The sequence below is a fragment of the Crocodylus siamensis genome, chromosome 6 (genome assembly GCF_052110815.1).
Source record: "Crocodylus siamensis isolate JL-2025a chromosome 6, ASM5211081v1, whole genome shotgun sequence".
Lineage (NCBI taxonomy): Eukaryota > Metazoa > Chordata > Crocodylia > Crocodylidae > Crocodylus > Crocodylus siamensis.
The window spans coordinates 27,879,126-27,906,628 of NC_143400.1; the positions used below are offsets into that span (position 1 = coordinate 27,879,126).

At 54.8% G+C, this 27,503-nt stretch overlaps 3 protein-coding genes across 7 annotated transcripts; 2 read left to right on the forward strand and 1 right to left on the reverse strand.

The window, feature by feature from the left end:
* Window positions 1-1,201: 1,201 nt before the first annotated feature.
* NOL3 (nucleolar protein 3) lies at window positions 1,202-5,697 on the reverse strand. 4 transcript variants are annotated; one of them, XM_090054820.1, is made up of 3 exons: window positions 5,680-5,697; window positions 2,157-2,499; window positions 1,202-1,751 (listed from the first exon to the last, which is right to left on the reverse strand). In XM_090054820.1, the coding sequence occupies exons 2-3, from the start codon at window positions 2,455-2,457 to the stop codon at window positions 1,480-1,482; spliced, it is 573 nt and encodes a 190-aa protein (XP_089910946.1). In that variant the 5' UTR covers window positions 2,458-2,499; window positions 5,680-5,697; the 3' UTR covers window positions 1,202-1,479. The 4 variants fall into 4 exon arrangements, with proteins under 4 accessions (XP_089910946.1, XP_089910945.1, XP_089910943.1 ...); XM_090054819.1 differs by lacking the exon at window positions 5,680-5,697 and adding an exon at window positions 4,898-5,022; XM_090054817.1 differs by lacking the exon at window positions 5,680-5,697 and adding an exon at window positions 3,618-4,416.
* Window positions 5,139-16,961, forward strand: FUS (FUS DNA/RNA binding protein). The gene is made up of 15 exons (XM_090054664.1): window positions 5,139-5,198; window positions 6,282-6,306; window positions 6,786-6,937; window positions 7,624-7,765; window positions 8,171-8,370; window positions 8,644-8,842; window positions 11,555-11,589; window positions 13,148-13,180; window positions 13,309-13,415; window positions 13,562-13,691; window positions 13,919-14,020; window positions 14,145-14,268; window positions 14,353-14,441; window positions 15,863-16,013; window positions 16,701-16,961. Exons 1-15 carry the CDS (start codon window positions 5,186-5,188, stop codon window positions 16,738-16,740), a joined length of 1,542 nt encoding a protein of 513 aa, XP_089910790.1. The 5' UTR covers window positions 5,139-5,185; the 3' UTR covers window positions 16,741-16,961.
* A 1,114-nt stretch (window positions 16,962-18,075) lies between these two features.
* Window positions 18,076-25,969, forward strand: PRSS8 (serine protease 8). Of its 2 annotated transcripts, none has more exons than XM_090054783.1 (6): window positions 18,076-19,348; window positions 20,029-20,055; window positions 20,293-20,458; window positions 21,489-21,760; window positions 23,214-23,377; window positions 25,299-25,969. In XM_090054783.1, the coding sequence occupies exons 1-6, from the start codon at window positions 19,297-19,299 to the stop codon at window positions 25,584-25,586; spliced, it is 969 nt and encodes a 322-aa protein (XP_089910909.1). In that variant the 5' UTR covers window positions 18,076-19,296; the 3' UTR covers window positions 25,587-25,969. The 2 variants fall into 2 exon arrangements, with proteins under 2 accessions (XP_089910909.1, XP_089910910.1); XM_090054784.1 differs by having other exon boundaries at window positions 18,078-19,348; window positions 24,486-25,330.
* The last annotated feature ends 1,534 nt before the right edge of the window (window positions 25,970-27,503 follow it).

Below are 27,503 nucleotides of genomic sequence, written 5' to 3' on the forward strand. Positions count from 1 at the left end.
CGAGATGGGCAGAGGAAGAAACAAGGTGCCGGCATTGTGTGGGTGCATCGTATGCGAGGTAATACAGCATCTCCCCAGAACTGCAATCAGGTCTGATAGGAGAAGGCTCCTAATTACCATAATGACCTCCAAACAGTTAATGATAAAGAACACCTCCCCCCCTTAATTTACAGAGGCAGGGTGGGAATTTACCATATTGATGTGTATGTAATGCATCTAGTTTCCCTTTGACAAATTAGCTTATATGCTATTTATTACATTTTTGAGTATACAGTGCTTACCTGTTCTCCCCCTACCGTTTTTTCCTGTAAGTGGGTGCACGTCCACCTGCCTCTGGCCAGGTCAATTTAAAGGGAAAGGAACCTTTTGGGTTTTGTTCTCTTTTCCACACTGAAGGCATGTGCCATATCAGAGGATGTGTGATAGGTGGGTAAATATGGTACGTTGCAGTGAACAGGTTCTGTTCATCCAAGATGCAGGCTGGATTTAGCTTCCTCCCAGTCTGCCTTGTTAACCTCATTGGTCTGCTTGCTACCTCATTTTCCACTGGTAGGATGTTAATTACCTTATTTATTGGCATATAACACTTGCCTGTTCCCCCCCACCTGTGGTAACTGAAAATGGGCCTCTCCAGCTGGCTCTGGACAGTTCAATTTAAAAGGGGAAAATCATTTTGATTAGTCTTCCCCAAATGGAGGGGCATGTTTTATCTGAGAGCGTGTGGTAGTCGGATGAATATGGTACATTGGGAGCAAGTTACTTCAGCGTCCTGTATGCAGGCCAAGTTTGCCACTGGGAAGTGGGTGAGTGAAAGGTCTCCTCCCCCTCATTAACCTCCGGCTGCTGCTTTGCATCACGTTTATATGATGCCCATTAACGTATTAATGTCTATTATCACATTAATTGGTATACATGCTCACATTTTTCTTTTTATGCCTCTACCTGGTCTCCCTTGTTTACCTCATTGGTTTGAATGTCCTGAATCCTGGTCCGGCTGCTGCTTTGTTACACTCATACTATGCCGGTTCCCACGTTTACTGGAGTATAATGTCAGTCACCACACTTATTGGTATACAACATTTGCTTTTTTTTCCCTTTCTACTACTGTCTCATCTCCCTCCTCCGCCTCATTGGTTTGAACCTCTTAAATCCTGGTGTGAGTGCTACTTTTTGTTACACTCATGTAATACCAGTTACCAAATTTATTGGTGTATAATGTCAACTACCATATTTATTAGTATACAACATGCTTTTCTTCCTTTCTAACTCTCATCTCTTTTATTCACACCACAGTTGGCTTGAATGGCCTTAATCCTGGTCTGGCTGCTGCTTTGTGTTATGCTCAGATAATGCCAGTTATATTTATTGGTATACAACACTCTTTTTCTCCCTCTGTACAACTCTCACATCTCCCCCTTGTTGTTTAAATGTCCTAGAAGCTTTGATTTTTGTTAATTTTTCTGTTTTTGGGGGGAGGTATTAATCGGTGTCTGAATATGTTTCCTCTGGCTCTGGTTCTTCTGGGCTTCTGTCCTCCTCCTCCTCCGGGTCTGGAGCCATGTCTACTTCCTCCTCAGCCCCTTCCCCTTCCTCTTGGGGATTCCCCTCATTGTCTTCCTCCCCCTCCTTGTCTCTCAGCATTTCTCCTTCCTGCTCTTGTGCTCCTGCAGCTGGTTCGGGGTGGACACAGTCCCTGTCCTGACGATCAGAGAATCGCGATGGCTGTGCGTCTCGTTCAGGGTTGTAGAAATCTAGCCAGGCAAGGAGAAACGCAACTAATTAAAAAACAGAGGGAACAATGAGCTGTGTTTTACTGTATTTTCTAGCACGTGACTGGCCTATTTTTCTCCCCACTATACCACAATGCTAATTTCCCATCTCCATTTCCTTTTGCTTTGTGTGCTGGTCTTAGCACATTGATGCGGGGACAGATATTCTGCCAATTCCCCGTCCAGTCAGGGGAGAGGAGCTCGGTGGTTCCTGGGTAGAGCTTTGCTTTTCCTTATAAAAAGTGAAGAAGAAATGTAGGTGGTTTGGAGGTGGCGGAGAGGATAAATATGGCAACTATTTGGAGGGATGAAAGCTCAAAGCAAAGCCTACAGTGTTCTGTGTGCAGTGTTGCATACAGAAAAACATGGTAAAGGGGCATTGCTTACCATAGACCGAGGGCTGGGGCAGTGGTGGGCGCAGCAAGGCCTGAATGGAGCCTGGGAAGAGGGTGTCCACGTGCTCCAGGAGGGCCTGGCAAGCTGCCTCCCCCTTCTTCTGAATGCAAATGAGCAGCTTCCTGATCTTAGGCCCTGTCCCCGGCGTCTGGTTGAGGGCATCGTATTCGTCCTCGCCAAGGAGCGACTGGGCCACCAACTCATCCAGGGTGTTCTCAGGATCGCACCCAATGATGTCAATGAGCTCCTGGCGGTGGTCGCGGATGGCGGCATAGCTGCTGCCAGCCGCCATTGCTGGACTCTCCTGTAGCTTCTAGCGTACAACACGCCTCTCCTTTAAATCATGAATGTGGCTCATTTGGGAAGAGTGGAGAAAGATTCCCCATCATCCATCACCACCACCTCTTTAAGACATGCCCCTCCCAAAGCCAGCAAGGGAGAGACACCTTATTCACTCACCTACCATGTGCATCTTTTCCCAAAAAAAATCAGGGAATGGAGCTGGAAATGGATTCTGGAGAGTTCAGTGACATGGGGAAACTTCCCCCCACCCTCCTTTCCCAAAGAAGATGTGGGTTGCAGTTACAGGTATGTGGTACATGAATAACTATGATAGTTTGCTGTCCATGTCTCCCCTTTTTTAAGCGGTTTAAAAGTTGTATCCAAAGCTAAAGAAATACAATGGGTGAATTAGGCCTGTATTCTTCCAAAGGCTGGAGGGCTGTAGCCACCCCCACTTTGCTGTTCTCTAACTTCCGTATTTTCTAGCCCACAACAGACCCCTTTACTCACCTTGGGGGAGAGGTGTGCATTACATGTTGGAAAATATGGTAATAATACCCAGGCTGCAGTGCAGGGATCAAGGCAGGAGGGCTTTTCTCTGGGGCAAAAAAACAGCTTCCCTGCTTCATATGCACCCTCTGAATTTGTGGGGGCTGAGTTGGGGGCAGGGATTGCAAGTTATATGCATGAAATTCTGGTAATAACACAGCTGCCGCAATGGGGATGACAGCAAGAGAGCTGCTGTCTGGGGCAACAAACCAGCTTCTGCCCTGACGGGGGTGTGGGGGGTGGAATTTTGCAGGGCAGGCATGTGCACAGTATATGTGGGAAAATATGGTAATGCCAGAGCTGTTGCCTAAAGAGAGGGGGTTCAGAGCAGCAGATTGTCCCCACCCTGGGGCAATAATCAGCTACACCCCATCTCAGCTGCCCCCTCCGAATGTCAGGGAGTGATTTTTGGGAGCGGCATGTGCTAGGTCTCTCCTGTAACTTCCTGCATAAAAGTGTCCTCTCCCTGGTTCCTTGTAGGCCTGATCCCTTGTGGGGCAGGGGTCAGTTTCTTACCATCAGCTGGGCTGGGGGGAAGGAATCCCCGATGCCTCTAGTTCCCCCATCTTGCCCTCTCCCCCCCCCCCAATCAGGCCAAGGAGAATGGGAAGAAGTCCCAACCTGCAGCTGAGTCACGGCAGGCAGTGTGTCCCTGTGGCCTGTGTGCCCTGTCCTGTCCTGGAGGGAGGTGCTGGGATGGCTCATGTGATTGGGGGGGGGTGCACTATTTGTGTCCTGGAGAAGCTGAAGCAAAGCAAAGCAGGGAGTTGTTACCATACTTTCTTGTGTATAATACTCCCCTTGATGACAACATAATCAGCTGCCCTGCAGAAGGGCCTCACAGCAGATGAGCATGGCATGGAGAGGCATGCCCTGCTCCCCCTCCCCACGGCAGGGCGCCCATGTGGCCTTGCTGCTCCCAGCCCAGCACCCAGGTGTCCTACTTCCCGGCCTCACTGTCTGCAAGGTGGGGGGAAAGTGGGGGTGCCAGGGACCATTGGGATCCTGGTTGCCAAGGCAACGGCTCAGCCGGTTTAAGCCGGTCCAAACTGGTGAGCCTGATTTTCCTGGGGATGAAACCATTGAACAGGTGTGCGGGGGGGAAAGGGGGGGACAGACAAGAAGGCCTGTGGGCCTAGGCTGGGCCAGTGTGTGCCTGGACCAGAACCCAGGCATCCAGGCCACCTACCCACACATGCACATGTGTGCGTGCGCACACACACACACCCTCCGGTGTCCTGGCATTGCACGCATACACAGATCCCAGGCGTATAAGCTGGGTGCATGGAGATCCATGCACGCACACACAAAACCCAGGTGTCCAGGCCATGTGCGTGCATGCACACACCCACCCACACCCACAAGAGCCCTCCTCAAAACTTGCAAAACAATTTCTCTCATGCGTGCACACACACGTGTGCATGCACAAACACTGACATACAGTGAACTCAGGCATCCAGCCCCTACACCCCCCCACCCAGGCTTCCAGCCCCCTCTTTCCACCCCCACCCACCACAGTCCCCAGGTGTCCAGTATACACCCACGCTGACACACACATCCCAGGCATCTGACACGCATGCACACACACACACACACCCTGCCCACAAAGGCCCCTTGTCTCTCACCCCCTTCCTCATCCTGAACCCCTTTCCACCCGCACCCCCCTTGAGCTCCCCATTACACACCCAAGTACACCAGTTACACCCCATTGTACATCCATTTACACTGCTGCACACCCACTCGTATATACTAGTTACATCCCATTGCACACCTCTTTACACACCCATTGCAAGCCCCCAGCCAGCCTGCAGCTTACACCCCCCGCACTTCTCCCACATAGTTCCTTCCCCCCTCCCCGCGCCATGAGCTCATCCCCCCCGCCGTAGAGCCACGGACTGTACCATTCCTCCTCCCGCGGGGAGAGACAGGAAGAGCAGCAGCCCCTAGCTTTCAGAGCAAGACAGCAATCCCGGCGGATGCAGTCTCAACGCGGGGGGGACGAGGAGCGAGGACTCAGGGGAAATGGTGGTGGGGGGAAGCGAAGCTGCGGTGTCTGCAGCGCGTGCAGTGCTGCACTCCCCGCTTCTGCGGATGGTAGCGGCTGGGGGGCGGGGCGAGGGGGAGGATATATCAGGGCCGGGGGCGGGGGCAGGTTCGCAGTGCGGTGCAGGGCAGTGCAGGGGGAGAACATGGCGTCAAACGGTGAGGGCTGCTTTTCGGGGTGCAACATAGGGCTGCGGTGACGTCGTGCAATGGCGGGGAGGCCTTGGGGGTGGTAGTGACATTGTGCAGTGCTCGGGGCTACGCATGGGTGCAATGGGGGAAACTTCCGGGGGGCAGTGACGTCATGCGGTGGCTTAAGGGGCCAGTCGTACAGCAACCTTAGTGGGGGTCGCGGTTACGTCATACAGGGGGTTAGTGGGGGAGGTGAGGGGCTTCTTGGGGAACACTAGGGGGTGGAGTGATGTCACGAAAAGGGGGTCGTGGTGATCTCGTGCGAAGGGCGGGGGAGGCTTTGGGGTGCAGTTACGTCATGGAGCAGGGGTGGGTTGGAACGATGTCACAACGAACGGGAGGCTGCCATAACGTCATACAAAGGGTTGGGGGTGCCTAGGGGAGCTCAGCGGAGTGTGCCTTGGCGCAAAGCATTGTGGGGGTGCAAGCGCGTGCTCCTCTGTTTTACCTCCCGGGTCGTGGTGGAGGAAAACCTGTGGCCGCCATTTTCCGGGGGGGCGGGGCCCGGCGGTTCCCTTTATCCAGCTGCGCCATTGGGCGCCATTTTGTGTGCCAAGATGGCGACGGCCGCCGTCCCCGCGTGGGCCGGTGGGAGACAGCTGCGCATGCGTGCGGGGAGGGGGGGGGGCGCGCGCGGGAACGCACCGGTAGCGCCTGCGGAGTGCCGGAGTGTCTGGGGCTGGCTGGCGCGTGCGCAGCGGGCTGCTGCGGCGCCGTGGGGTTAGTGCGCATGCGCAGTCACGGCCCTAGCTTCCGTCCCTGCCTGGGGGCTACTCGAAATGATTCTGAGTTCCTGGGCAGAAGGTGAGGGTGGAGCAGTTGTGAATCCCAGGGTTACCTTTGTGCTGGAGCAAGTGTCTTCTTCTTCCTGCCCTCCCTGGGTTCTCATGACTCCTGCCCCCCCCCCCCCCCCGCCAGTGTGCAGGGCTGTCATGCTTCACTGGGGTTGTCTGCCCTGCCCCACGCTGATTGGAGGGGGGAGGGGGTTGGCACTCAGGCATCAGGGTCCTAACGCTTTCTCTCTCTCTCTCTTTTCTCCCTATCTTGCAGATTATTCCCAGCCGGCAACACAGAGGTAACGGCAGCCCTCCACAGCACTCAACTGCCCCCCCCCCCCATGTTGGCCCTCAGGGCAAGCCTGGGTGCAATCCCTCGCCGTCCACGTCCACCCAGTGCCCCATTTCCCAGTCAAACCACTGCGCCTGCCCTCCCTAATGTCTAGCCAGTATCCCACTTTCCCAGTCAAACTAGTGGGCCTGTTCTCTTAGTGTGTGGTCTCCCCAGTCCAGTTAGAGGTCCATCCTATCTGGTGTCTTGTTTTCCCAGTCAAACCAGTGGCCAGTCATGGCCAAACAGGGCATCTTATCCTGGGTGTCGCCCTTCCAGTCCAACTTACTTGTGTCCCTTCGCTCCAGTCCAGCCAGTGGCCCGTCTCCTCCTGTACAGTCCCGTTGTGTCCATTTCCCCCCCCCCCAACCAGCAGGCCCACCTCTTGCGGGTGCCTGCTCCCAGGGGCTAGGAGGGTCTTACCTCCCTGGGCGTTCTCTCTTGCAGCTACGGGGCCTACCCCACACCGCCGGGGCAGGGCTACTCGCAGCAAGCCAGCCAGCCCTATAGCCAGCAGAGCTACAGTGGTTATGGGCAGTCAGACAGCTCGGGCTACAGCCAGAACAGCTACAGCTCCTCCTATGGCCAGGCGCAGAGCAGTAAGTCTTCGTGTGTTGCCCCCCAGCTGCACCCTGCTTCAGCTGCACCCTGCTTGGATCCATACTGCCCACCTTAGCCTGCCTGTATCCTATACCCTGGCATGCACGTTTGCTGTATTCTTTTTTGCCTAGTCTGCCTATGTATATGCCTCTCCTTTCCTGGCCTGTCTGTATCTATATATATTTCCCCCCCCACGCTGCCCTGAGCTCATATGTGGATGCATGTGTGAGATCTGTACACGTGTGAAAGCACGTGTAGGCATTATGTGTGGATGTATGCGTGCCTGTTTTAGCTAGTCCGTAAGATGCAACTTTTCTTCTAACTTATTCTCCACTGCAACAAGAGATGCTCTCCACTCAGCTCTGCTGTTCAGCCATGGCTGGCCTCTGGTTTTGCCCCTTTGGCAAGTCACTTCCAGCTTTATTTTCTGGCATTGTTTGATCTTGCTTGTGGCAGCCCCATTTAAAGCATCGGGTCTACATGCTTGCTGCTGGCGATCTGAATGCTTCTTGAGTTGCTTCTATTAAAAATCGGCTCTTGTAATTTTTGTCTTATGCAATGGGGAAACAGAGGCATGGAGGAGTCCCGGCCCATCAGGACAGCAGATATTTTGGGGGGGGGGGTTCATTCAGGTTTGGGGTACAGGTGTTGAAAGAGCTCTGTGTCTTTCCCCACTCCCTGCCAGGTTATAGTACTCCATCAGCGCCGCAAGGCTATGGGACCTCAACAGGGTACGGGAGCAGCCAGACATCACAGAGCTCCTATGGGCAGCCATCCTCCTACCCAGGCTATTCGCAGCAGCCAGCAGCCAGCTCTTCCAGTGGAAGGTATCTGGGGGGAACCCAGGCCCCCTGCTTTCACCCTCCACCACACACCCCCAGTCCCTACTCTCTTCCCCTCCCAGAAAGCCCAGGTGTCTGGGTCCCCAGTTTCCTCTAGCCCAGCAGCACAAGGTCCTTCCCTAGAGAATCTAATTCTGAAGCTATCATTGCATCCAACGCTCCTGGAGTTTCTTGGCTCTGAACACTACGCCCCCCTCGCATTCCCTCCCAGAAAACCTGGGTGTCCAGGCTCTCATTCCCCTCTGTTCTAACCTATGAGACCATGTGCAGTTTGCAGAGGACTTGGGCATCTGAATCCCCAGCCCCTGCGCGCCCCCCTACCAGGCCAGGAACCCAGGTGTTTCTTGGATCCTCTGCCTACAGCCCCATGTCTTTTTCCTCTTGTTCCAGCTATGGCAGCAGCTCCCAAAGCAGCAGCTATGGGCAGCCCCAGAGTGGTAGCAGCAGTGGGGGCAGCGGCTATGGCCAGCAGTCCAGCTATGGCAGCCAGCAGCAGAGTTCCTACGGGCAGCAGTCATCCTATAACTCTTCTCAGGGCTATGGCCAGCCGAGCCAATACAGCAGTGGTGGTGGCAGTGGCAGCAGTGGCTGTGAGTCTGGGGGGGCGGGCAGTTTGGCAGGGGGGGCTGTTGAATGGCTTTCCTTTTACCCCAGTTCTGGGGCTAGTGGGAATGGAGAACCTAAGTATCTGGGAGCCCATGGACACTTCTACAAAAACAGAGTTAGGAAGAGACCCCAGGAGTCCTGGCTCTTGGCTGTATCCTGCCCCCCTCTTCCCAAACATAGAGAGGGTCCAGAGGTGGGAATAACCCAGTTGTCTGGGCCCCCCACTGAGTTGTCCCCCTCTTTTTCTCTTTCTGCAGCCAGCAGCTACGGCCAGGACCAGTCCATGAGTGGTGGTGGTGGTGGAGGTGGTGGCGGCAGTGGCAACTACAACAACCAGGACCAGGGCAGCTACGGTGGAGGCCAGCAAGACCGTAGCCGTGGGCGCGGGGGCTATGGCCGCGGCGGCTTCGATCGAGGTGGCCGAGGCAGCCGGGGAGGCCGTGGTGGAGGCATGGGGTAGGTGTCCACATGCTCCTGGTGGGACGGGGATCATGCAACAGCTGTGTTTGGGCCAGGTGGGGAAACCCTGTTGCTTCCACCCCCCTCCCAGCCCTGCCACCAGTCCCTATTTTTAAAGTTGGAGAGAAACTAGCTCAGAAGCTGTCCCATGCTTTCAGGCACTGACTTGGTAGCTGGACTACCATTTTTATGGTGTGCTGATGACTTTGCACGTGTGCCGAGCCTAACTTAACTGTTCAACTCGCCACTGGATGGCATGATACATGTAATGTGTGGCAGGGGTCCACCCCAGGACCCCTTTGTGTCCTTGGGGACATGCCTGGAGGTGTGAATCGCAAATGCCTGGTTGCATTCTGCTGCTATGCTATAGATTGTAAATTATGGTGCTTTTCTGTTATGCCATTTATATTAAGGTGATTTTCCCGTTTATATACCACAGATTATGGTTGTTCTGCCATTTTATATGCCTTAAATTAAGGTGGTTCTTTAATGACATACTTCAAATTATGGTGGTTCTCCCAATATATACTTTATGGTTTCCCTGGTACATAGCTTAAATTTTGGTGGTTTGCCAATTGATAGACTTTTTAAATTGCGGTGGCTGTACCATTTTATGTGCCTTGTATTAGATGCCCATTTATATACCATCAATTACGGTGGCTTGCCAATTGAGAGATCTCAAATTACAGTGGTTCTTCCATCATCTATACCTCTTTTTAATTACAGTGGTTCTGCCATTTATATACCTTAAATTTAAGGTGGTTTTCTGATTTTTATATACTTCAAATGACAGTGGCTCTCCCAGCACATATCTTACATCAAGGTGGTTTTTCCATTACATATCTTTAAATTACAGTGGTTTGCCAATCTATATACCTCAGATAACAGTGGTTTTGACTCTTTCCATCGTATGCCATTTAGTTACGATGGCTCTACCATTTATATACCTTTTATATTAAGTTGGTTTTATTATGCCATAAATTATGGTGGTTTCCTAATTGATAGACCTGTAATTACAGTGGTTTGTCCATCATATACGTTAAATTACGGTGTTCCTACCATTAGGTATCCTATATTAAGGTGGTCTCCTCCTCCCATTATATACCATAAATTTATGGTGGTTTCCTAAGAGACTTCAAATTACATTGTTTTGTTTATCAGATATACTTTAAATTATGGTATTTCTACCATTGTATACCTTGCATTAAGGTGGTTCTATTATATACCATAAATATAATGGCTTCCCAATTGATTGATGTCAAATTAGTGGCTTGTCCATTTTTATATACTTTTTTAAAACTTGTGGTGTTTCTACCATTATATAGCCTATGTTAAGGTTGTTCTCCCATCATATACCTTTTATATTAAGGTGGCTTTCCCACTATATACCTTTTTAAATTATGGTGGTTCTTCACAGGTTTCACTTGAACGGTGAATTTTAACAGCCCCCCTTTCCCAGCAGCCCCTGGTTTGGTAAGAAACCTGGGTTTTTTTATAACGAAGCCTCTCAAGAGGAAAACGGTGGTTTTTGTGGCAGAAATGCAATCAAAGCTGGTGTTTGCGCAGGTTGGAAAGCAAAGGTACCACGTGCAGGCACTGGGTGTCTTGTGTTGGCCTGCAGCGGCACTCTCAGGACCCCTATGACCATCCAGACTCCCTGCCCAGGGGTGCTGACGAGTGGTTTGTTTCAATTCCCACCTCTCTGTACCTCTCTGCATCTTGTTTTTGTGGCATTTGCACACCAGCCAGGTCTTGAAACTGCCCTGGAACTAATGATCCTCCCTCAGTTGAGGTTGCTTGATGGTTGGCAATTATTGGGGGGGGGCGGGGAATAATAATTAAGGACCACAAGTTGGGATGGGGAGCCCATGCTGTGACTTCTAATTTTTTTTTTTTTAATTTTAAAAAGAGGTAAGTAAAAGAGGGGGAAAAAATATCGTCTTGATGCTGCTTTGTGTTTGATCTGCTGTGAAATGCTACTTAACCTGTTAACAAACTCTGCATTTTATGTGCCACAGGTGTGAAAAGTCAATGAACTTTATCAATTCTCCACCTTCTGCATTATTTTTTAGCGTGAGAGAGAGGGAGACTAGAGCCATGATAGCAGACAGGCTTAGGCTTGATAGCTCCCCTCTGAAATTCACTTCATGCAGGCAACTCTTTGGGGTTTCGTTATGCTTTCAAAGCAGATAATCCTGTTTTTTGATGTAAATTTATATATGCCTATATCTACTTCTCGGGAAATTAAGCCACGTGTAGGCCGGTATCACGTATACACAAGGGCAGGGGCGAAAAATATATATGTACAAACAATACATATTCGTTATCCGATTTTATATTCACAAAAATAAATGCAACTGGTCTGATACAGTGTTAAATCTGTTCACGGAGCCACACCACGCACGGAGGAGTCACCGTTGTTCCCGGGCATCTCAGCGGCTGCAGTGACTTTAAGAGAAGCAAAGGTGTTGGCGGTTGATCTTAGCTGGAAAAAAGTGTATTTTAAGAATTGAAAGAAATGTTCAGAGCCCCCCCAAAAGTGCCAAAGAGTTTGGAAATAGCTTCTTTTTTTTTTAGGGAGTGTTTATAAAACAAAAACAAAAAAACTCATGGGAAAAAGTGGTGCGGCAAAGACCTAAGTAGCAAAGCTTTGTTCCCTGTGGAAACAAAAAAAAAAAAGCTTCATTATCTTCTAACTTATCTTCTCAGCGGTGGTGAGCGAGGTGGCTACAATAAATTTGGTGGTAAGTCCCGAGTTCAAACCTTGAACCAAAAAAAAAGAAAAAAATAGACATTGTGTGTAATGACATAGCTTTATTTTCCAGAGAGGTTGTGTTACATATTCAGAATATTTTTAATATGTTTAAAAAAATAAAAAGAAAAAAGCCACCATGTATCAGATACAACCTATGGGGGCACCTTTCCAGCCATGAAAATGGGTTTTCTTTATATACACGGACATTGTGGTGTTCCATATCACATGGGGCTTCTGCTTCCTTCTCGATCGGAGTTCTTGGTGCCAATACATCTTGGTTGTATGTTTTTGCAGCAAGACACGCACAATTTTGTGCTGTTTTGGGGGGGGGGAGGGGTGAAAAATGGCAAGAAGAAAAATCTGCTACTTCATAATTGTGTCTGGTTTGTGAGTGGTAAAGCACAGCAGAGAGAGGAAAACTTGGTGGATGTTTTCAAATCCGACGGTGATGGTCCGTTGCATGCGATCTCCAAGGTCAAGGGAGGAATTTTTATTTAAAAAAAAAAAAAAAGTGTTTTACTTTACCTTTTCTGTAGTTACTGGTACAGAAAACCAAACGGGGAGAAATCTCCCAAAAGCTGGAAAGAATTTTTGGTATGGTATAATTTCCGTCAGTTCCTTGACATGGTTTTATAGCTTAAAAAAAGAAAAAGGTATATTTTTATTTTTTTTAAAGAGAACTATATTTTTTTTAATAAGGAAATGGTATCTTTGCATTCAATGTACGTGTTGCCAGGGGTTTTGGTATGAAAGATATCTCTTTATTTAAGGTTGATGACGAGACCAGTGTTGGGCATATGCTTTATAATAGAAGGATTTTGGTCAGCTGTGGTTGTGATCAAGGTGCAAAAAAAACTGGTGACAGATAATAATACATCCATCAATATAAATCCTATAGATATAATAAATGATATGTCAATCAATGTAAACGCTAGACAAAATGTCTATAAACGGTTGGAGGTGAACGATTTTTTTAATGGTTCAAACGTATTGTCTCCGCATGAGATCTAGCTCAACTCTCACTTGGGGTGAAGCCGTTTTTCGGGGCATCATTTTATTTAAAAGCTCATTTAAGAGTCAGTGGTTTGGTCCTGGGGCTTCCCACATGGAGTAGCCCACAGGGGCGGTGCTCCAGCAAGGCGCTGGATTTTAACTGAGGGTGCAGACAGCACAAAAGTGTAACGAACGGACGTACCAGTGCTCATGGTGTCTCGTTTTAAATGGAAACTGTTCATTAAAAGGGCCGAGCTGAACGGGTTTGATTCATCTCTATTATAAGTATCTATTTATATAAAAGCCTGTGTGTAGTACGCCAGTCGGAGCAAGGCACAGCCGGGTGTTTTTCAGCGCTTGTATGGTCCTCTTCAAAGTGTCTCGAGTCTCCGGGTACACGGCCAGAGTAGTAATTGAGAGCACATGTTCCAACACTGGCTTGCTGTTACACGTGTGCGTGGGTGTCTGTGCGTGCATGTGTGAGAGATGACATGAAACCAGCAGGCCCACCCCCTCACTGACTTGTGTCTCTCCTTGCTTTCATGTACACAAAGGACCAAGGGATCAGGGATCACGTCACGATCCTGGTAAGCTGCTATGTTTCCTCCTTCCCTGCTCCCTTGTTTGCAAACAGCTAATGATAGGGAAAGAAGAACAGGTAGAGGCACAACAGGGGAGCTCCCAGGTCTTGACCTGTACCTGTTCTTTGAACTAGGAGAGCAGGATAACTCGGACAACAACACCATCTTTGTGCAGGGGCTTGGCGAAAATGTGACTATTGAGTCGGTGGCTGACTACTTTAAGCAGATTGGGATCATTAAGGTAACCAGTGGCTAGATTTGTGTATCTTGGGGCCTCCCCCAGGTGCCAGCCTGCCTCTACCCACCCTCTGGAGGCTGCATGGAGTGATTCACTACCACCCCCACCCAGGGCTTCCAGGTTGATGTGTGTGTCTTTTTGCCCTTCAGACCAACAAGAAGACTGGGCAGCCAATGATCAACCTGTACACGGACCGTGAGACAGGCAAGCTGAAAGGGGAGGCCACGGTCTCCTTTGACGACCCCCCCTCTGCCAAAGCAGCCATCGACTGGTTTGATGGTGAGTAGCCGTGGACTCCTGGTCCTTTTTCTCAAGTGTGACCAGAGTGCTTAACTCAAAGCAAAGGGGGTGTATTTTCTGATGATCAAGGAGAAAAAGAGGGGTCATTAGTGTCTAATTAAAGCTGAGTGTGCATGGGGGGGGCATGCATTGATTGATACCTAAGCAGCCAAAATTGGACCATGTGACCTTTTTTTAAATGGGGCCTTTTTCTCTCCTCCCTGCAGGCAAGGACTTCTCTGGCAACCCCATCAAGGTCTCCTTTGCCACCCGACGGGCCGACTTCAACCGTGGGGGCGGGAATGGGCGTGGAGGCCGTGGCCGTGGAGGTGAGGATGGCGTGGGCTGGTGCCTTGGTTTCTTGGCAGGGGCAGTTGTGAGCTGGAACCTACTGCTCCTAAGTCTCTCAGGACTTTTGCTCCCATTTAACACAACAAGTCTTTGTCCCCCCAGGACCCATGGGCCGTGGTGGCTATGGCGTTGGCAACAGCGGTGGTGGTGGTGGGAGCCGAGGCGGCGGCTTCCCCAGTGGAGGTGGTGGGCAGCAGCGTGCTGGGGACTGGAAGTGCCCCAACCCGTAAGTGTCTGTCATGGGGGTGGGTCTTGGAGGGGGAGGGTTTCCAGCCCCTCTGGGACCTCTGACCCCTTCTGTGTCTTGCAGGACCTGTGAGAACATGAACTTTTCCTGGCGCAACGAGTGCAACCAGTGCAAGGCCCCCAAACCTGATGGGCCCGGAGGCCCTCACATGGGTAAGGCCTTGCCTGGCTCCTGCAGGGTCCCATGTACAATGCACCCCTGTCATGGGAAAGCATGGCTACCATTCCACTCCTTACTACAGTATTGATGTAAAGTGTTGCGTTGTTACTAGTACATCCTTACTATGTCATCAGGATGTGATTAATGGTGGTAATATGATAATGTATGTCATCATAGTATTGCATTAGCACATTGTTGTCATTACCACATCACTATCATGATTTACGTTCTTGGTATCTTTGCCATATAGTTTACATCTTAACAACATGGTAATGGAATGCTGATATAATTGTAACATGGCTACTGGTGCATTATCACAGTATAGTTGGCACCATTGGAGCATTTCATTAACACATCATAGAATAACTGTTGTATTGTTACAGTATAGTGAGCATTGGACCACACTATTAGCATATCATTATAATATAGCTATACTTTGTTACAGTTGGCATCATCAAAGCATTTCATTAGCATAGTATTGTTATTACCCTTGCATTAGCATATTATCGTGGCAGATTATATCATGATGTCATTACCATTGTCATTACAGTATAGTTAACATAGTCAAAGTATCATTGCTTTTAGCATAATAATACGCTAGTGCAATGCTAATGCAATGTTATTTGCAGAGGTATTCTAAGAAGATGGTAACAACAGTGATAATGACACGGCAGTGTTATAGTCTAGTAACATCATCGTTTATTGTTATCATTAGCATCTTACTGGCAGAACATTGCTATTTCTGTTGTATTAGCATATTGTACTATTATAATATTATATCATTATGTCATCAGTATCATTGGCATCACATTGTACCATTGGTACTGTTATCATAAACGTTCACCGTTTTTGTACTGTTTATCAGTATCAAATTTACTATTATTACCATATCACTGTTGCATATGGTTGCTATGGCACCATTATAATGAGGACAGTGATTATCCTTAACAGTGGTAACAGTTATCGTTATTGTTATATTGGTTCAGGTCATATCCCATGTCACCAGGAAAGGCTCAGGACGGCTCACAATAACAACATGAAAATTTCCCCTGTACTCAGGGGTTCCATTATAGCTCTTGTCTCCAGCTCACTCCTCTCATGTTCAACTAAAACTGAAATGCTAGTTGCTGCTGCAGTAGCCCGGTCTCTGTGGGTAGTTCCAGGAATTTCGAAAGAGCTGGAGTCTTCCAAGGCTATGGTGGTGTTGTAGTTGTTGATGGGAACTTGCTGCTGCTGCTGCTGCTGCTGCTACTGCATCAAGACCAATTAAAAAGGTTGGGGTTGTTAACATTTCTGAAAACGGGATTCTCTTGAAGATCAGCTGTCCCTCAGTGCAGGGAATGTGCACATTTTGTATGCAGGACAATATGGTATTCTCTTACATCTGCCTCCTTGGCTTCTCTCCTCCCACTAGGTGGCGGGTTTGGTGAAGAGCGCCGCGGCGGCCGAGGTGGCTTTGACCGTGGTGGTGGCTTCCGGGGTGGCCGTGGTGGTGACAGAGGTGGCTTCCGGGGCGGCCGCGGTGGTGACCGGGGTGGCTACGGCCCAGGCAAAATGGACTCAAGGTAAAATGGATTCTAGACACCTGGGTTCCCTTCCCTGGCCAGTGGAGATAGCCTGCCCTAATGAGCAGCTCCCCACTAGGTAATGGAAGGAGTGGATTCCAGATCAGAGCTTGTTAACTGTAATGAGTCTGCAACTGAGGTGAGGCCCCCTCTAGTCACCAGAAGGATCTACCATAATAACCTACCTATGTGTGTGCTGCTTCCTCAAGAATCCTTCCCCCGTAATAAGACGCTCTGTCTTCAAGACGGGTTCTTTTTTCCTTTGCTGGGGATTGGCCAGTGTGTAGGCGCCATGGCCCATTGGACACCATGAATGCTACTGTTATTTCATACCTTCCCAATCAGACACCTGTCTTTTTGGGGAAGAGAACTGGAATTTTCCCAAGGACCTCTTGTATCTGGGTGAGACTAGGCTTCAAGATTGTAGCCAAATCAAAGAGCTGGAAACAGCTGCTTGGGGATGGAGCCTAACATTAAGTATTTCATGGCTGCTTTCAAGTGGTCAGTGCAGGCTAGTTGGGGAATTATGGTAGCAACCTGAGGATACTGGAGTTTGGGGGTGACTTACGGGAGGTTGACTTAATGGAGTCCCTGCCCCTGTGAGCAGGATGGGAGCAGTCTGCCATTGGCTGGTACATATGCCTCACCCCTCATTAACCCTGCCTCCTTTTTTTTTTTCCTCTTCAGAGGGGATCACAGACAAGACCGCCGTGAACGACCATACTAAGACTGTACAGACCTCCCCCCTGGCATCCCCCCCCTTTATTTTATACGATGTCCTCCCCCCCGGCTTCCCCCAAGCTCTTCTGCCACCCAGCCGTGACTCGGTTTCCCTACCCTTTGTGTACAACTTTGTACAGCTCTTGGGGGATTTTAATGGGTTTTTTTTCCGGCTGTATGGGGAGCAAGGGAAGAGTTCTGATCATTAAAGTAACACCCTACATTGTTCTGGTCGCTGCTCCCCATTGTCTTGCTGCTTCCTGCCCCCCTAGCAGCGGGGGTGAATTCTGGTGGGAGTGTGCAGTGGCTGTGATGGGCTGAGGGTGCTCAGCACTCCATGGGGGGGAGGGGGTGGGTACATACAGGCTGTGGGATGTGCTGTGTCCATGTGTGTGCCAGCTGCCTAGGAGGTGGGCTGTATGGGATTGATGGGGGTACAGGCACTAGTGGGTAACATCTGCATGCAGCCTGTGGGGCATGTGGGCATGCTGTGCAGGGTAGATTGGGTGAGTGCTTAACGGTTGTATGGAGTAAAGTGTCCCCATTTAGCTTTCCTGTGGGTGTACACCCCCGGTGCTTGTCATACATAAGGGGCTTTGGATGATGTCCCATACAGCCTGTATGTACTACTTTGTGCTGTACAGCTCCCTGCAGCCCCATAAAGTGTGTATGTGCAGGCCTGCCAGCTGCAAGTTGCATGGGACAATACGGTGGTGGGTACAGGCTAAAGTGTTATGCTTCAGTGGACCCTATGCAGGCCATGTCCTGACACTCTGCATGTATAGAGTGCGGTCTGCAAGTGCACCGGGGGGGCGGGTGTTGTACAGGCTCTTGGGGGCAATTGGCATATGTATGGGCAGGGGCTACATGTATAGGTGGCAGTGAAAGCTGCTGCTCAGTCTTGTAGGCTCTGGAGCCTAATGAGGGGGTAACTTTTTGTCCTGGGTCTTGCATGGGCACACATTCCCTGGGTCCCATCAATTCTGGAGCCTAACAAGGGCATCTCCCATCCCGGGGCATGGGGGGGAGTGATTTTGTGGGTGGAGGGTGTCCCCTGGGGTTGGGGAGGACGGGAGAGGCTCCTGTTTGCTTCTGCTCTGAATAATTGTCCTGTCATTAGGTGCTGCATTGAACACAGTTACCAAAAGCACTTAAGCCTGCCTCTCTGTGACTTGGCTCTAGTTGCCCAGGCCCCAGTGATTTGCTCCCTAATTATCTCCCCAAACAGCTAATTGCCTCCTAGAAGCCACCCCGCTGCTGTAAGTCGTTACTCGGATCAGGTTAACAAGGATGAGTGATCAAGAAGTGTTCATTAGGTTTCAGAGTTAAGGTGGGTCTACTCCCCCAGCAGTCCCTGCTGCTTTCAGGTTCTGATGGGGCTGTTATGTGTAGTTGCTGCACCTCAGAGTGGGCTGCATCAGGGCCCCAGGCAGGTGCACTGTCTTGGGACTGTTTCCTTAACTCCCCCCCCCCAGAGCTGGCTGCCCTCCAGTTCCAGGGCAGCCCAATCCCTGTGCTGTTCTAGCTGGTCACACCTGGAGTTAGCTGTGTCCTCCCTATGCCATGTTCTATGCACCTGTAGCTCAGATCCACCTCAGAGGCAGCTGCAACCTGGCCTGCCCATGCAGTGTTATATGTAGCTATTTCCTAGTCCCCCCCTCCCTCCCTTGTTATGCAGCTGAACCTGTTTTTCCACCCCAGAGCTGGCTGAGTCTATCCCTACCCAGTGTCACACGTAACCGTGCCTCAGTTGTTCCACCCCTAATGGTTGTCTCTTGGCGCCCTTCCCTGGCTGGCACGCTGTAGCTGCCCTATGAGCAGCCTGGAGTGCCACTAATGGCCGTCTTCCTTCCGGCGCATCATGGCACCAGATGCGTGCCCTGCCTGAGCCCACGCGTGCTCCTGTGAGATGGCTGGATTGCCACAGCTGGGGGGGGGGGGTGTCAGAGAGACTGTGCACAGTGCTGAACTTCTCTGTGTGTGTGTGTGTGTGTGTGTGTGTGTTGCACGGCCCAGGCATCTGAGTTCTGCATGCGTGTGCGTCTGTGTCCTAGACACCCGGGTTTTGTGTCATCACGTGTGTGTGTGTGTGTTTATACCTGTGTGTGTGTGTCCAGGATGCCAGGGCTGTGTCTGAGTGTGTGCAGCCCGGACAGGTGGATGAGAGACATGGGGGGCCTGTGTGTGTGCACATCCCAAACAGCTGAGCTCCTGGTGCGTGTCCCCAGGCACCTGGATCCTGTGTGGGGGTGGGCGTGCATGCACAAGCACGTATGTGTGGCCTCTACACGTGGGTTCCCTTTGCGTGTCCCTCAGACACCTGAATCCCGTGTATGTGCAAGCATATGTGTGTGTCCCACACACCTAGGTTCCCCGCGTCTGTGCATGCTTGTGTGTGGGTGCGTATGAAACACCAGGGCAGTGTGCATGCGCTCACACTCCTGCCCCCTTCGTGGGGGCGGGGCCTGCTCAGGTGCGGGGGGCGGGGCCCGGGGCGGGGCCAGGTATCGCCAGGTGAGCGGGGCGGCCGCGGCGGGTCAGTGCGAGCGGAGCGAGCGGCGCCATGGGCCCGGTCCCGGTGGTGGGCCTGATCCTGATACTGGGCCTGATGCTGGGTGAGTGCCGCGCCTCCCCGCCCCGGGGGGCTCGGCTTCGGGCCCCCGGAGTCCGGGACACCCCCCGCGGCGCCAGCTTCCGGCCCGAGTCCGGTTCTTGGCTGGCGAAGATCCCAGACACCTGCGTGTGCCCGGGCACTGGGGCCCGCCCGCGCCCCGACGCCCTGGTTCGCGGCCCCGGAGTCCAAAGGCTGCGGGGAGGGGAGGGGCCGGGCCGGGCCGGGGGGCATATTCCTCCGCTCCGAGCTCTGGTTTTTCCGGCTCTCCCGCCCGCGGGCGCGGCCACAGTTTCGCCTGCGCGGGTTTGCCGGGGACACGGCCCGCATTGCGTCACGGCGGGGCCCGGGGGTCCCCCAACCCCCGCGTCCGGCCCCCCCCAATCCGGGAACAGCCGGAGACCCTGGGCGTGCCGCACCCCTGCCCACCCCAAGCACCCCGGGGACCGGGCTCCCCGTCCAGGACACACGTGCCCGGGCAGCTAAGCAGGGATAGACCAAGTCGGGGCCTGGAGGGGAGACCCGGACGCCGCGTTCCCGCGGGGGCGCCCGGGCTGTCTGGGACGTGGGGCGCCCGGACGCCCGGGCTCTGCAGCTCCGGGGCGGAGGGTCTGCGCGGGCGCGGGCGCGGGGCTAGAGGGCTCTTCACTCCCTTCTGACCCCTCTCTCTTCCCCCCCCCCCAGGTGTGCACGTGACCTACGCGCAGACAGGTGAGCATGCGGGCCGGGACGGCGGACGAGGCCCCAGGCGACCGACTCCCCAACCCCCTGTTCCCATCGCGCGACGCCCGGCGTCCGAGGGCCCCTCCGGACCTGGCGGTCTCTCTCTGTGCCCTGACTCGGTCTGCCCCTGCTAGCTCCACTGGGCCGGAGCGTCCCCGGGGGCTGGGGTGCTCTAGGGCGGGGGGCTGGAGCTGGGGCTGGGGCCGACTGACACGCTCTCCGCAGGCGCGTGTGGGACGCCGGCAGTGGTGGGCCGCATCGTGGGCGGCATAGCGGCGGCAGCAGGGCAGTGGCCGTGGCAGGCCAGCCTGGCAGTCGGTGGGCAGCACGTCTGCGGCGGGTCGCTGGTGGCACCCAGCTGGGTGCTCACAGCTGCCCACTGCTTCCCCAAGTGAGTTGGGTCCTGGGCCCCATACTGCCCCCCTGGACAGGGAGATTCTTCTAGGGGCCCGAACATTTGGGCATTATTTTTTTTACTGGCCTTTATCCTTATTAGCTGCTGTATGTGGATTCTCCCCAAGTGCCACTTCCTCTCACACTCTTCCCTTTTGCCCTCCCAACCCTGGTGTATGTCCAATGCCCTGTATGGTGTGTTTCCTACCCCCCTATACTGCAAGGGGGGGGTGATTCTCCATAAATCCCACCCCACTGCCAAGCATCTGGGATCTCCCAGGGAACCCACGTGTCCTGGGTCCCCTCACCCCCCTTACTCAGGTCCAGCTTCCCAGTATGGCACGTTTCCTAGTCCCCATACTGCAAAGGGTAATTCACCATAAATCCTGCCCTGCCCCACAGTGTCTGGGCTCCCCCATCTCCCAGGGAGCTCAGGTGTCCTAGCTCCCTCCAACCCTGTTACTCAGTCCCAAACCTTGTTGACATTTGATGCCTGGCACAGAGTATTTCCTAGCTCCTATACTGCGAAGGGTGATTCTCCATAAATCCCCCCCCACCCCCAACCTCCCAGGGAACCGAAGCGTCTTGTTTTTTTCCACCTCCTTTACTTGGTCCCAGCCCTTGTCTATAGTTGGTGCCCAGCATGATGTATTTCCTATCCCCTATACTGCAAGGGGGAGGGGGGGTGACTCTCCACAAATCCCTCCCCCTGCCCCCATGGAAGCATCTGGCCTCCCCCACCTCTCAGGAAACCTAGGTGTCCTGCCCCCCCCACCTTGCTCAGTCCCACCTGCTACCTGTATTTGGAACCTGGTTGGTGTGTTTCCTAGCTCCTGTACTGCAAGAGGGTGATTCTTCATAAATCTCAGCCCCCCATGTGTCTGGTCTTCCCCCATCTCCCAGAGAATTCAGGTGTCCTGGCTGCCCCCCAGCCGTTGCCTGTGCTTGATGCCAGACTGGCACGTCTCCTAGCCCCTGTACCCCCAGAGGGTGACTCTCCCTGACCGCGTCTCTTCCCCCTGCTGCAGGGAGCACAGCCTGGAGGAGTACGAGGTGCTGCTGGGTGCCTACCAGCTCTCCAACCCATCCTCTGAGGTGCAGGTGCGGGCTGTGGCCAAGGTGCTGAAGAACCCAGCCTACGAGGAGGGTGGGTCCAGCGGGGACCTGGCCCTGGTGCAGCTGCGGGAGCCGGTGATCTACAACCGCAGTGTGCAGCCAATCTGCCTGCCTGCCGCCAACTTCTCCTTCCCCAGTGGCACCCTCTGCACTGTCACCGGCTGGGGCAACGTGCTCAGCTCCAGTGAGTGCAGCTGGCTCTGAAGGGGCTGGGGGCGGGGAACAGATGCATAGGACAGGGCACAGAGAGGGTCAAGATGTGGCTGGCTCTGCAGTGTACTGGGGAATGGTTGCACATATCAGGATCCAGACAGAGCAAGATGCAGCCAGCTCTGGGGTGGGGAATGGTTGTATGTCACAGGGCTTAGGGAGGACTGAGATGCAGCCAGCTCTGGGGTGGGGCGAGAGTGGAACAGATTCGGATGCATCTGGATCTGGGGTGTGTTGGGGAACGGTTGCATATAACAGTGTCCAGAAAGGGCTGAGATGCAGCCAGCTCTGGGGTGGAGTAGGTTGGGTGACATCCACATATTACAGGGCACAGAGAGGGCTGAGGTGCAGCTGGCTCTGGGGTGGGGTGGGTGCGTAATAGGCACATAGAACAGCAAGCAAGAAGGATGGAGGTGCAGCTGGCTCTGGGGCGGGGCAGGTGTGTAACAAACATGTAGACCAGGGCTGAGGAGTGGCTGGTTCTGGGGTGTGGTGGCTGCAGTAGCCAAATGGAATGGTGCCTGGGGGCGGCAGGTGGAAGGGACCCAGGACTGGAGGGTTTTTGGGGCTCAGGTAATACTGGTCCCAGTTACCCCCCTGGCTTACTGGTCCCCACTATCCACATACACTGGCCTGCTACATCTGGGAAGCTGGGACCAGTAAGGTCAGGTAACTGGGACCTGTATGGCCTGGTAATTGGGACCAGTAAGAAGCAGGTACTGTTGAAGGGATTAGATGGGACCAGTATAGCTGGGTAACTGAGACCTGCAAGGGAATATAACTGGGACCATTAAGGGGGGTAATTGGACAGTACAGCTTGATAACTGGGACTAGGAGGGGGGATAACTGGGACCAGTATAGCCTGGTAACTGTGACCACTAAGTGGGGGGGGGGGGCATTACTGGAACCGGGGAGGATAACTGGGACCAGCAGAGCTGGTTAGCGGGGATCAGAACAGTTTGGCAACTAGCACCAGTAGACTTTAGTCACCGGGACCAGTAAGGGGGAGTCACTTGGCCATGGTTACCAGGGTGACATGGTGGATATGGCAATGGCAGGTGGGGTGGGGGGCAGGGTCAAGGTTCACGAATTATTCATGTAGATGACCTCATGGGGTGGGTGGTTCCCACGAGACTCTGGGGAGGATAGCTGGAGACTGGGACCAGTATAGCTGGGTAACTGGGAACAGAAAGTGGGGATAATTGGGAAATGGGTGCATTGAGCCTGCAGAACAGAAGACTGAGGGAGGTTGGACAGCCCGAAGGGGGCTCCAAAGAGCTGCAGCACCCCAGCAGGGGCAGGGGGCAGGACAAGGGGCAATGGGCTTGGGCTGCAGCAGGGCAAGTCAAGGCAACTGGTTCTAGATAACGGTGACCAGTGGGGGGTAACTGGTCCCAGCTGCCCCATTAACCCCCTGCCCCCCACAGCCAGCCTGCCCATGCCCAAGACCCTCCAGCAGGTGGAGGTGCCGCTGATTGGGCCTCGCGCCTGCCGGTGCATGTACGAGCGTGTGCCTAGCTTGGAGCCCCCCACCATTGGTGATGACATGGTCTGTGCCGGCTACACCCAGGGCCAGAAGGATGCCTGCCAGGTGAGGGGTGGGGCTAGGGAGGGGCCATGCCCACACACCCAGGGAGGGCAGGCGGCCTGGGGAGTTGTGACCTCTGTGCCCATCCCACCGTTCCCACCCCTGCCACAGATGCCATCCCTCAATTAACCCCTCCCCCAGCTCCCACCAATAAGGCAGCTCCTCCTATCCCACTACTACCACCAGTGAGACAGCCTGTGTATCCCACCAGTCAGATCCCTGCACTGCCAACTAACCCCTCCCACCAATTAGGCAGCTCCTCACATCCCACTCCTGACACCAGTGAGGCAGCGCTCTATCCCACGGCTCCCACCAGTCTGCTTCCTCCCCCCATATGCACAGAGCTGGGGGGGGCTGACTGGCAGCTCTGGAGGTCTGTCCCCCACCCTGCCCTTGAGTCCAGCCCCTGCCAGGGGCAGGCTCAGCCCCCCTGCCGCAGCACAGCCCAGCACCCGTCACCCCAGGGACCCCACAGCTCTCTCTGACATCGCCGCCTGAGGCTTCCCAGCTCTCTCACCCACTCAGGCCCGCTCCTTCAGCCTCCCCTCCAAGTCCCCTGCCTGCCAGCCCCACGGTGTTGGGACTCCTATGTTGCTGGGTTGCTCGGACAACACCCCCACCTCAGGCCCTGCCACGGAGGAACCTTCTCTCATCCCAGCGCTGCCACCCATGTAAAGATCCCAGGTATCCCACGAGTAACACCAATGAGAGAGCTCCTTTCATCCCAGTGCTACCACCCATGACATGCCCCGCCTGGCTCATACCCATGAGGAAGCTCCTTTCATCCTACTCCCACCCCCAATGAGGAAGCTCCTCTCATCCCACCACTGCCGCCCATGACATTCCTCCACCATCCTACTCTCCATCCCCCGCCCCACAGCTCGCACCCGTATGGCAGCTCCTGTCCTCCCACGACTGCCGCCACTGGGAGAGCTCCTCTCGCCCCCCTGCTGCCACCCATAGAAAGGTCCCAGGTATCCCACCTCTTACACCAGTGAGGAAGCTCCTCTCATCCCATGCTCCCACCAGTGCTGTCCCACCTGACCGCCCCTGGCTCCCACCAATGGGTGGCTTCTCATCCCCCATTAACCCCTGCCCCCCCTCTCCACAGGGCGACTCCGGGGGACCCCTGGCTTGCCGCGCTGGCGCAGCCTGGCTGCTGGAGGGGGTGGTCAGCTGGGGCGAGGCCTGTGGCGCCCCTAACCGCCCGGGGGTCTACGTACGCCCAGCTGCTCACGCCGCCTGGCTCCAGGCCCACCTGCCCACTGTGGAGCTGGTGTCTGGCGAGGAGGCGGGGGAGATGGATGAAGGGGGGCAGTGAGTGCCCACAGCCTGGCCCATATGATGGCATTGAGGCCATGCCAGGCTGGGCCCAACCTCTGCCCCCTGGCCCCGGTGATGGAGCCACCACCCCTGGCCTGGCCACCCAGCTGCTGCTGCCCAGCGCCCTGCTCCTGGCTGAGCTGGCACTATAGAGGGCCAGCTGCGAAAGCAGGTGTCCAGGCTCCCTGCCTCCACTGCTCTCACCACCCTCCCAGCCTCTGCTCCGTGCCCAGAAAACCCAGTTGTCCAGAGCACCTGGCCCCCACCAGCCGCACCCTGGGAGACTCACCAGTCCCAGCCTGCTCCTGCTCCATTTCCTCCTATCTCACCGCTAACACCAATAGGGCAGCTTCTCTCAGCCCTCCCCCTTCCTACTTGCCTCCCCCAGCTCCCACCAATCGGAGCACCAGTGCCACCCAGCTGTCCCATGCTGACACCAATGAGGGAACCCCTTTCATCCCACTTCTCCCACCAAGCAGAGAAATCCTCTCATCCCATTGCTCCCACCAATGCCATCCTTCCCTGACCACCCCCAGCCCCTGCTTGGGGCGGCTCCTCTCATGCCCCCACCATTAACCCCCCACTCCCTCACTCTCCGCAGGGTGACTCCGGGGGACCCCTGGCCTGCCGTATGGGTGCAGCCTGGCTGCTGGAGGGGGTGGTGAGCTGGGGTGAGGCCTGTGGTGCCCCCAACCGCCCGGGGGTCTATGTGCGCCCAGCTGCCTACACCGCCTGGCTCCGCACCCACCTGCCTGATGTGGAGCTGGTGCCCGGCGAGGAGGGGGGGACAGGTGGGGGTGGAGAGGACCTGTGTGAGGGGAGGGGCTCTCAGCCACAGGGGGGGCTGACACTGGTGCTGGGGCTGGTGCTGGGGTTGTGGAGCCTGTGAGGGGCCCCAGAGCATGCTGGGAAGGGCCCTGGAGGTGAGGAATTGTGGGTAACACTCCCCCAACACACACACGCACGCATGCACGCACGCACACCCCCACCTGCTCTGCCCCAGGGGATTCTGGGAAGAGCCCCATGGAGGGCCAGATGGGACCCTGGCCAACACAACTGGTGCCCCAGAGGGAGTGAGGGTGCTGCCCCTGCCCTGACTGTGGCCTGCCCTAGAGCATCCTGGGAAGAGTGCTGGGGTCAGAGGCAGAGGGGCAACAGGGGAGGGGGGGGGGGGGCTGGGCCCACTGTGGCCCCCTCCCCCCACCCATGACTCCAACGCCATGCCCCCACCCCCCGGACATGAAGGATGAATAAAGGTTTATTTTTCAACGACTGGAGCCTGCGTGGGGGGAGCACCTGGGGACACGTGCAGGTGGCACGGCGAGGTCACACAGCGCTGAGAGCCCAGCGCAGGCCATGGGGGGCACAGAGGGTGAGCGGTCGCAGCCCAATTCTTGGGGCAAGCGAGGTCACAGAGAGGTCAACGTGGGGCTCCTAGAGGTCAGATTTGGGGTAACTGCAGGTCAAATCCCTCCTAATTAGGGGAAAGGTCACCAGCTCATTTTGGGAAGCAAGGGGTCACCATGGGGCTCCTAGAACAAGCCCCGAAGGGAAGGGAGAGGAGGTGGATGCAGCCCCCCATTGCTTCCCGGCTGGTGGCAGGGCCATGACGAGGGTGTGGGCTGCGGGCAGGGGGTGAGCAGGTCGTCCAGCTCCCTGCCCTCCCCAATCCCCCCCCCCAGTCCCCGTTGCCACCCTCCAAGTGACATCCCCTCCTTTGACACAACCTCTGTCCCCGTTCCCATGGCAACCAGGCCCTCTGCTGTGTCCACGCGCCAGCAGAGGCCGGCCGTTGCGAGTGGAGCACGGGGCAGCCAAACTGTCCCCGGTGTTGCATGGAGCCCTGGGGGTCGATCTACCCCGGTGATGTCACTGGGGTCGGAGCAGTGCTGTGACATCATTGTAGCCACCCCCTCCCCATGTCTGCACCCCACCAACGTCTGCAGTGAGGTCAGAGAGGGAATCCTGGCAGTGGGTGGGGCCTAACGTCACTGACTGCAGGAAGGGCCCAAAGCCAATGGGGAGCGGGGAGATGCGCAGGAGTCGAGGCCCAGCACACTGTCACCTCAGCGGGGCCCAGATGACATCACGGGGTACAGCAGGGGACCCCAGTCCACTTTGGTCCTTAAATGGCAGCAGTAATGGGTGACATCACAGGCGGGGATTCACCGGTGGGCAGCTGGCTCATACCCATGGTGACAGGGAAGCAAGGATGACATAATGGGCTGAGGAAGATGTAGAGCCACACCCTGATGACATCAGCAGCACGGTGGGTGGGGCAAAGGCCAGGTCCCAGTGACACGCAGAGCATGGCAGCGAAGGTTAGGGCCCGGCCTCGATGGTGTCACTACGCGGGTAGGCCAGGCCTCACCCCAAAGACATCGCAGGTGAGCGTGACGCGGTCCCAACTTGTTAATGTCACCCGCAGGGTGGGCGGGGCCAGGTCCAGCCTCCAATGCCATCACGGCAGGGTGGGCGGGGCCAGGGCCAGGCCTCGACGCCGTCGCCAGGTTCCAGGCCCAGCTGTTCGGGAGCGGCCGGGGACGACGCAGCGCAGCCCGGACTGCGGCGCCGTGTGCGGGGGGCTCCGTGCCGGGGCCGGGCGCCCCGACCCCGCGCAGTCCGGGCCCTCGGCCCCCCTGGCTGGACGTGAGCTGGGAGCCGGGTCGCGCCCCCGCGCTGTAAGGCTGAGCTCGTCAGGGGAGGGGCGCTGTCCTCCGCCGGCCCCGCCCCGCCCCGCCCCGCGCGGCACCCCGGCGCCCGGACCCCAACCCCAGCCGCCAGCGGGAGGCCCTGGTTCTCGCGA

Bases quoted from the DNA above. Each gene is read 5' to 3' on its own strand.
- FUS (XM_090054664.1), top strand. The intron at 11,590-13,147 runs GTAAGTCCCGAG...ATGTACACAAAG, and splicing joins TGGCTACAATAAATTTGGTG to GACCAAGGGATCAGGGATCA. The intron at 14,442-15,862 runs GTAAGGCCTTGC...TCCTCCCACTAG, and splicing joins GCCCGGAGGCCCTCACATGG to GTGGCGGGTTTGGTGAAGAG.
- PRSS8 (XM_090054783.1), top strand. From the start codon at position 19,297: ATGGGCCCGGTCCCGGTGGTGGGCCTGATCCTGATACTGGGCCTGATG. The intron at 20,459-21,488 runs GTGAGTTGGGTC...CCCCTGCTGCAG, and splicing joins GCTGCCCACTGCTTCCCCAA to GGAGCACAGCCTGGAGGAGT. The intron at 23,378-25,298 runs GTGAGGGGTGGG...CACTCTCCGCAG, and splicing joins GCCAGAAGGATGCCTGCCAG to GGTGACTCCGGGGGACCCCT.
- NOL3 (XM_090054820.1), bottom strand. From the start codon at position 2,457: ATGGCGGCTGGCAGCAGCTATGCCGCCATCCGCGACCACCGCCAGGAG. The intron at 1,752-2,156 runs GTAAGCAATGCC...TTGCCTGGCTAG, and splicing joins GCCCCAGCCCTCGGTCTATG to ATTTCTACAACCCTGAACGA.